We start from the raw sequence: 9,614 nt of genomic DNA, 5'->3' as shown, positions 1-9,614 counted from the left end.
GTGGCTGGCGCCTTAGCCAGTTGAGCTATAGGCGCCGAGCCGGCTATTTTTTTTCTTATTGTTGCAGTTGTCATTGTTGTTTTAGCTGGCCCAGGCCAGATTCGAACATGCCACCCTCGCTATGTGTGGCTGGCACCCTACCCACTGAGCTACGGGTGCCACTGGGAGGTAATCTTTAAGGCCTTAAATTGTCTAAACTGAAAATAGTGCTTTGTTTACCTGGGGTCTTGGACCACTCCAGAGAGTTCAGAGTTTATGGTGACCATCTGACTTACAGTGGGGACCTTGGGCTGTGTGACATCCAGAAGGGTTGGAAACTAAATGTTATGTTTTGTTTTTTTTTTTTCTTTCTTCCTTTAGCAATTCGGCTTTTTTTTTTCCATGTTGGTCTTTTGCTGGTCTTATGCTGGTCTCGAACCTCTAGAGCTCAGGTGATCCACTTGCCTTGGCTTCCCACAGTGCTAGGACAATAGGTATGAGCCACCATGCCTGGCCTTTTTTTTTTTTTTGAGGCAGAGACAGATTCTCACTCAGTAGCCTTGCATAGAGTGACATGGCATTATCTGAGCTCACAGCAACCTCAAATTCTTGGGCTCAAGTTATCCCCTTGTCTCAGCCTCCTGAGTAGCTGGGACTACAGGTGTCTGCCACAACACCTGGTTAGCTTTTCTATTTTTAGTAGAGATGGGTCTCTCACTTTGCTCAGGATTGTGTCAACCCCCTGAGCTCAGACAATCCACCAACCTCAGCCTCCCAGAGTACTAAGACTATAGGCATGAGCCATAGTGCCTGGCTTAATGTTATGGGTTGAATTTTATCTCTCCCCCCAAATCCTAACCCCCAGAACTTGTTTGGAAATAGGATCATTGCAGATATAATTAGTTTAGATGAGGTCTTACTGAAGTAGAGTGGGCCCTGATCCAATGACTAGTGTCCTTATAAAAAGAGACTATTTGGACACAGACATGCACACAGGGAGAAAGCCAAAGAATGCTGAAGATAGCCAATGACCACCAGAAGCCAGGAGAGGCCTGGGATAGATTCTTTCTCACAGCCTCAGGAGGAACCAGTCCTGCTGACATTTCAGTCTTGGACTTCTGGCCTCCAGAACTGGCAGCTAATAAATGTCATTTATTTAAGCCACCCTATCTTTTTTTTCTAATTTACTTAAGCCACCCTATGTTTGTTTGTTTTTTTTTTTTTGAGACAGAGTCTCACTATGTCGCCCTCAGTAGAGCACTATGGCATCACAGCTCACAGCAACCTCCAACTCTAACTCTTGGGCTCAAGTGATTCTCTTGCCTCAACCTCCCAAGTAGCTGGAACTACAAGTGCCTGCCACAGTGCCAGGCTATTTTTTGGTTGCAGTTGTTAATGTTGTTTAGCAGGCCTGGGCTGGGCTTGAACCTGCCAGCCTTGGTGTACATGGCTGGTGCCCTACTCACTGAGCTACAGCGCTGAGCCCCCATCTTTGTATGTTGTCACAGCAGCCCTAGCAGGCACATACCTTGAAGGGGACTCTGCAAGCAGTAGGTGCCCCAGTAAAAACCCTGGACACGGAGGCTCAGATGAGCTCTCTAGTGAGCAGCTTTGTGTATGTTGTCACCAGGATAACTAAGTGCTGTCCGTGCTGGGAGAGGATGCCTGGAAGTCCCTGCAGTGGTTTCTCCAAGACTCTGCCTGATGTCTCTTTTTCCTTTACTGACTTTCATCTTTTCCTTTCACTGGTATTTGAGATGTCCCTTTCAATGTAAGAAGCTATAAGCATGAGTATAACAGCTTTTCTGAATTCCATGAATACTTTTAGTGAATCACCGAACCTGAGGGTGGTCTTTGGGATTCCCCAGCCATAGTTGCCAACTTCAGTCCGCCTCATGAAGTTTGGATACCTGTAAGTCTCTTTGCCATAGTCATCCTCCACTTCCAAGTACTAGATTCTATAAGTGTTCCTTTCACCATTTTGCCAGTTTCAAAATTATATATATATTTTTTGAGACAGAGCCTCAAGCTGTCACCCTGGGTAGAGTGCCATGGCTTCACTGCTCACAGCAACCTCCAACTCCTGGGCTCAAGCGAATCTCCTGCCTCTGCCTCCCAAGTAGCTGGGACCACAGGCGCCCGCCACAACGCCTGGCTATTTTTTTTTTTTTTTGGTTGCAGCCATTATTGTTGTTTGGCGGGTCCAGGCTGGATTCAAACCCGCCACCTTAGGTGTATGTGTGGCTGGCGTCTTAGCCTCTTGAGCCACAGGCGCTGAGCCGAGTTTCAAAATTATTATACAGGAGTCCACCTTATTCTTGAGGAATATGTTCCAAAACCCTCAATGGATGCCTGAGACTGTGTGTAATACGAAGCCCCATATATACTGTTTTCTCCTGTACTACACAGCTACCATAAAGTTAAAGTTATAAATTTGGCACAGTAAGACATTAAATAGCAGGGCATGGTGGTGCGTGCCTATAGTCATAGCTACTCAGGGGGCTGAGGTGGGAGGATCTCTTGAGTCCAAAAATTTAAGACCAGCTAGGGCAATATAGGGAGATCCTGTCTTATTAAAAAACTGAGGAGATAGGGTGGCACCTGCGGCTCAAAAGGGTACGGCACTGGCCCCATGTGCCAGAGGTGGTGGGTTCAAACCCAGCCCCGGCCAAAAAAACCCAAAAAACAAAAAACTGAGGAGATGCTCAGTGCCCGTAGCACAGTGGTTACAGCACCAGCCACATACACTGAGGGTGGTGGGTTCAAACCTGGCCCCAGCCAGCTAAACAACTGCAACCAAAAAATAGCTGGGCATTGTGGCAGGTGACTGTAGTCCCAGCTACTTGGGAGGTGGAGGCAGGAGAATCACTTGAGCCCAGGAGTTGGAGGTTGCTGTGAGCTGTGACGCCACAGCACTCTACTGAGGGTGACAAGTGCGACTCTGTCTCAAATAATAATAATAATAAAATAAAATAAATACTATATGAAACTGTAGCTTATTTTTGTTTTGATACATATCTTATCTTTCCCTCCTGATTATTGACTACATTTGTGTGTGTGTGTGTGTGTGTGTGTGTGTGCATGTGTGAGAGAGAGACAGGATCTTGTTCTGTGGCCCTAGGTAGAGAGCAGTGGCCCACTATACCCTTCAACTCCTGGGCTCAAGTGATCCTCTTGCCTCAGCCTCCTGTGTAGCTGGCACATGTCCCCATGCCCAGCTAAATTTTTCTACTTTGTGTACAGACGGCATCTCACTCTTGCTCAGGCTGGTCTTGAATTCCCGAGCTTAACCAATCCACCCACCTCAACCTCCCAGAGTGCTAGGATTACAGGCATGACCACTGTGCCCAGGCTTCTTACAGCATTTTAATTGTTAACATCTGCTCCTTACGTCCTTTTGGTAACCCCTGCACTGCTGACAGGACAGAGCTCCAGTTCCTGGTATTCAAGATTTCTCACAGTCTGGCTGAAGACTGTCTTTTCAGCCTGATATCTTCTCCTTGCTCACCGTAGGAGTCTCCACTTCACACACTTAGGTTTTTCCTTTTCTGTGCCTTTTGCTCATGTCCTGCCCTGTACCATGGCAGCCCCTCCCTTTTCTCTCCTCAGCTGCTATATGTGCCAGGCCTATGCGCCCACGTGTGTAGTGAGCCAGGGAGCAAAGCTGGTAGCTAACCATGGAAGGGGACATGGCCCAGAGACCAGGCCAGATAAGCAGACTGACCACAGTGCGCCTCATCAGATCCATCAGTGCAGTCTGCTCTGTCGTCACACTCCGGGTTCACTTTGGTCACACACTGGCTATTCTGGCAGGAAAAGGAGCTCTCTGGACAGTGGCCTGAGGACAGAGAAGAGGTAAGTTCCTGACCTCGCTCTACTTCTGACTCCAGCGAGGCACCGCTGTCCACATGGAAACTCGAGGGTGTGGAAAACGTCTCTCATCTGTTCATGCAACTCTAAGTATTTCAGAAATAATTATCTTGGAATAAATCCAGAGAATAATAACAGAAGCACACCAGTCAGTGCCAAGGCGGGGTCTGCATAGCAGAAACATGTGAGCCTCATGTGTACTCTCAGATTTTCTAGTAGCTACAAATTGTAAAAAGTAAGAAACAGGTTAAATTAAAATTTCAAAAACCATAGGAAAGTACACATCACATAAAAGATATCAACTTAACCAAAAAGATATGCATTTTAATGAAAGATGTGAGATAAGCATGTTTTGGATCTGGCAATTCAACTTTTAGGACTTTATAATTGAGGATTTTTCTAAATTGATTTTTTTTTAAACAAGAAGCTTCCACCTCTTTTTAAAAAACACACAAACCAATAATGTTTTCTCATTACCACGTATGGCCATATACAATTCAAAGTGCCTCCTCTTTAAACTCTTTGCTCACACAGGGCCATGAATCTGTCTCCTCCATAGGAAGCTGAGAAACCAGCCCCAAACCAGCCTTTACAATGTTCCAGGGGCTTATTTTGCTTACTTGAAAGAAGTCTTAGGAAAGCTCTGCAAGTACCTGCAATCAGAGGAAACGACAGAGAGAAAAACATACCTGATTTTAGGTCTCTTTCTGCCAGTGGCCCCTCATGGCTTCCTGTAGCAAACAGAGCAGATATGAGCTCATTCAGTGAATGGTGAAATTCTGTGAAAACATCTAACTGCAGACGGGTCACTAAGACCTCAACCAGCACATGGGGCTTGGTAGGGAAGGAACCATAAATGGGGCAAATCATAAAGCTGTCTCTTCTGCCATCGGGGTCACTTAATGACTTCAATCAATGGAGATTTTTTTTGGAGGGGGGCCAGGGCTGGGTTTGAACCGGCCACCTCCGGCATATGGGGCCAGTGCCTTACTCCTTTGAGCCACGGGCGCTGTCCTTTTTATTTATTTGTTTTTTTGAGACAGAGCTTTAAGCTGTCACCCTGGGTACAGTGCTGTAGTGTCACAGCTCACAGCAACCTCTAACTCCTGGGCTTAAGCGATTCTCTTGCCTCAGCCTCCCAAGTAGCTGGGACTACAGGCACCTGCCACAATGCCTGGCTATTTTTTGGTTGTAGTTGTCACTGTTGTTTGGCAGGCCTGGGCTGGGTTCGAACCCACCAGCTCTGGTGTATGTGGCTGGTGCCTTAGCTGCCTGAGCTATAGACGCTAAGCCAGTCAATGGAGATTTAATAAAACCTAACATTTCTCAGTCCCATAGCACTCAGTAGCTACAACAGCTGGCGGTCCCCACATCAGGAGGCACAAACAGGGAACATTTCCATCACCAAGGGAAGTTCTATCAGATAGCACTGAGGCAGCGGTCACTAGTACCTCAATCAGCATGTCAAGCTTGGTGGGGAGGGAACCATAAATGTCCTGCACAGAAAGGTGAAGGGGACAAATCTGTAACCTAACAACACTCTGAATTGGTGTCTGGCACTCCAGTTGTGACCTGCTGCACTGGACAATTTTAGAGCATAGCATTTGCTCTTATTTCTGTAGCAAGAATTGGCCAACTACTGCTATGGGCCAAATCTGGCCCACTGCTTGTTATTATAAATAAAGTTTTATCAGTACAGAGCCACAGTCATTCTTTTATGTATTATCACAGGCAGTGCTTGTGCTACGATATAGAATTAGGTAGTTGTCACAGTACCCAAATAATTATACCCTGGTCCTTTACAGAAAGAGGTGGCTAACTCCTGATCTATACCACTGAGGCAAAAGCAAGGTGGGTGTGTTTTGTTTTCATGGGATGGGGGATGATTAAAAAGCTAAAATTGCATGCAATTTGCTATGGCTCCCCTCCCACAGCAGCCACCACCAGCCTCCTCCTGATGGTGTCTGGTCTTCATTGCCTGCTTACCCACAAGCTCTGCTGACACAATGGTGCCATAGGCAGCTAGGGGGATGTCCTGTTCCTGCAGCCTTGCCTGGATCCCCTGCTGTAGTAGCTCTTCCTCCACACCCCGGCTCAGAGGCTGGAGGGCTCGTAGCTGGAAGTGCAGCTGGAAATGCACGAGGACACTGGAGTTCCCATCCCTACAGGGAGGAAAAGAGGCCCTTGGAGAGGGAGGGCCTCCTCCCTGCTGGGATCTTCTAGAATCTTCTGAAATTCTCCAGAATCTCCCAGAAGTCCATTAAGTTTCCTTCACTAAGTAGAAGCTCCAACTCACCTGTAACCCAGCACCGTGCAGCCCACGCAGCTCGACTCTAACTCTGTCTTCTGAAAGCTACTTACAAACTGCAACGGAGACACCAGCAAATGTTGAGCTCCATGGCACCAGCACCCTGCGACCAGGGAGCCTGTCGTGTGCTCAAGGAACCTGGAGAAGGGGTCAGTTCCATGGGAAAGCATTTCCTTCTAAACTCAGTAAATGGAGAGGGTTTGCAGAGTCATGTGAATGACAGGAAGGAGCATTTCACATAAGAGTATTGCTCTGTCAACAGATGGATAATTAACACAATGGGATACAGTCAGTCATAAAAAAGGAATGAATTCCACTTCTGGGGACAGATCCAAAAGAAATGAAAGCAGGACTGAAGAGACACTCACACACCAATGTTCACAATGGCAAAGGTGGAAAAAACACAAGCAGGTCTATCAAGAAATGAATAAACACAATGTGGTCCAGCCATGGTTGGTCTCAAGGTACTGACTTATCTCACTTGATTGTTCCAATGTGACCCATCCACTGGAATATCACTAAGCCATGAAAAGGAACGAGGCTCTGACAGGCTACATCATGGGTGGACCTTGAGGACATTGTGCTCAGTGAGACAAGCAGACGACACAGAAGGATACACAGTGTGAAATTCCATTTATATGAAATGTCCAGAACAGGCAGATCCACAGAGTTAGAAAGTGGATTCGTGGTTGTCAGGGGTCAGGGAGGAGATAGAGGTGGGGAGTGACTGCTAATGGGGATGGGGCTTCCTTTTGGGGTGATGAGAATGTTCTGGAATTAGAGGTGATGACTGCACAACATTGTGAATATACTAAATGCCACTGAATTGTATACTTTTTTTTTTTTTTTTGAGACAAAGTCTCACTATGCTGCCCTCCATAGAATGCTGTGCATCACAGCTCACAGCAGCCTCCAACTCTTGGGCTTAAGCAATTCTTTTGCCTCAGCCTCCCAAGTAACTGGGACTACAGGCACCCACCACAATGCCTGGCTATTTTTTTGTTGCAGTTCCCATTGTTTAGCTAGCCTAGGCCAGGTTCAAACCGGCCAGACTCGGTGTGTGTGGCTGACACTGTAACCACTGTGCTATAGGCACTAAGCCTGAATTATATACTTTAAAAAAATGTTAATTTTTTTTTTTTGTGAGACAGAGCCTCAAGCTGTCCCCCTGGGCAGAGTGCCGTGGCATTATAGCTCACAGGAACCTCCAACTCCTGGGCTCAAGCGAGTCTCCTGCCTCAGCCTCCCAAGTAGCTGGGACCACAGGCGCCCGCCACAACGCCCGGCTATTTTTTGGTTGCAGCCGTCATTGTTGTTTGGCGGGTCCGGGCTGGGGATTCGAACCCGCCACCTTAGGTGTACGTGGCTGGCGCCTTAGCCGGCTGAGCTATAGGCGCCGAGCCAAAAATGTTAATTTTATGTTATATGAATTTTACACTTTAATAAAATCTTGTGGCTAAGCCAAGCCTGTCAATATAAGTGCAAACAAAGGCTCTTAGGAATCTTCTTGTCCTTCCTATGCTATTTGAGCAACCAACTGCCCAGCATTCCTGAGATGATCCAAGTTCTAGTACAGATAGTCCCCGGAACCCCAGCAGTCCTCGGCAAATTGGGCAGTTGTCATTCTAGATGCTATCCCCAGTGCAGCCAGGCGCCCAGGTCACACATCCCAACTCCTGTACCTGGGCCTGCTGTGCTCAGCTGATTCTTTCTCACCTCTTACCCGCTGACTTTGGCAGCCACCCCTTGTGGGATAAATGAGGACCCTGGAAGTCATGTCTACCCAGCACCTCAGAAGAGGACCTTACTTAGAAATAGGATCTTTGTGGGTGTAATTAATCAAGGAGTAGGATGGATCTAGAGGCAATGACTGGTGTCCTAAGAAGACAGAGAGAGACACAGAGCTCCACAGAGACAGAGAGAGGCAGCCACCTGATGGCGGAGGCAGAGACTGGAGAGATGCAGCCACAGCTGGGGATTGCTGGCCACCACCAGGATTAGGGGGGAGGAGGGAAGGATCCCTGCCTGGTGCCTTCTGAGGGAGCATGCCCCTGCTCACACCCTGACTTCCGGCTTCTGGCCTCCCAGAGAGGAGACCATAAATTCCTAGTGGTGCAAGCCACACAGTTTCTGGTAATTTGTCACAGCAGTCCCAGGAAACCAAGAAACCTCTCAACCACATGGCAGCCAGCCAGATGGCCAGTGTCCCAGGTTACCTGCCCTTCCAATGTCATTACTAATAGTGTCCCTTTAGCTGTAAGAAGTATTCTCACTTAGGCACTAAGTTCTATGGTAACCACGAACATGTGTGATAAATCATATGCCATGAACATATGTGACACAACATCATGCCATGGACACATGTGATACATGATCATGCCATGGACAAATATGACATACCACCATGCCACGGACACATGTGACACACCACCATGCCATGGACACATATGATACATGATCATGTCATGGACACATGTGATACATGATCATGCCTGTATTCTACCTCCTATAACCCCTCGCCAATCTGCTTCTCCTAATCCCACCCCCCAAATCTATGGTACCATTGCCTACCACATAGACCTGTGCTGTCAGATAGAACTCTCTGTAAATTTCTGGTATATTTCTACATCTGTCTTGTCCATATGATGGCCACCAGCCACAGGTGGCTACTGAGTATATGAAATGTCACTGCAGCCAACAAAAAAGTAGGGGTTTTTTTTGTTTTTTGTTTTTTGTTTTTGAGACAGAGTCTTACTTTGCCGAGGCATCATCATAGCTCACAGCAACCTCAAACTCTTGGGCTCAAGTCATTCTCTTGCCTCAGCCTCCCAAGTAGCTGGGACTACAAGCATCTACACCACACCTGGCTATTTTTAGAGATAAGGTGTCACTCTAGTTTAGGCTGATCTCAAACCTGTGAGCTCAGGCAATCCACCTGCCTTGGCCTCCCAGAGTGTTAGGATTAAAGGCATGAGCCACCATGTGTGCCCAAGGAACTGATTCTTAATTTATGTTTAAAATATAAAACTGGCACTCTGGGAGACTGAGGCAGGTAGAATGCCTGAGTTCAGGAATTCAAGACCTGTCTGAGCAAGAGTGAGAACCCCTCTCTACCAAAAATAGAAAAACTAGCCAGGTGTTGTGGCAGACACCTGTAGTCCCACCTACTCAGGAGGCTAAAGCAAGAGGATTGCAATGAGCCCAAGAGTTTGAGGTTGCTGTGAGCTATGACACCATGGCACTCAACCCAGGGCAACAGAGTGAGACTTTGTGTTTAAATAAATAAACAAATAAAAATTAAAAAATAAAATGTAAAACTCATACTCCATTTGGTTACTGAAAAACTCTTAGGTTTTCTTTCTTTTTTTTGAGACAGAGCCTCAAGCTGTCCCCCTGGGTAGAGTGCCATGGCATCACAGCTCACAGCAACCTCCAACTCCTGGGCTCAAGCGAGTCT

General features: G+C 47.0%; 1 protein-coding gene across 1 annotated transcript in view; it reads right to left on the bottom strand.

Moving 5' to 3' along the window:
• TMPRSS9 (transmembrane protease, serine 9) overlaps positions 1-9,614 on the bottom strand; it is a 40,892-nt gene that overhangs the window by 24,349 nt on the left and 6,929 nt on the right. Inside the window, exons 3-5 of the mRNA XM_003788717.2 lie at positions 5,836-5,977; positions 4,539-4,580; positions 3,704-3,817 (exon numbers count right to left, since the gene is read on the bottom strand). Coding sequence (XP_003788765.1) covers positions 3,704-3,817; positions 4,539-4,580; positions 5,836-5,977 — 298 coding nt within the window. The remainder of the gene's footprint in view (positions 1-3,703; positions 3,818-4,538; positions 4,581-5,835; positions 5,978-9,614) is intronic.

The sequence above is a fragment of the Otolemur garnettii genome, unplaced genomic scaffold (assembly GCF_000181295.1).
Source record: "Otolemur garnettii isolate 467f Iridium unplaced genomic scaffold, OtoGar3 scaffold00029, whole genome shotgun sequence".
NCBI classification, from domain to species: domain Eukaryota; kingdom Metazoa; phylum Chordata; class Mammalia; order Primates; family Galagidae; genus Otolemur; species Otolemur garnettii.
This window is presented reverse-complemented; position numbering and strand designations above follow the sequence as displayed.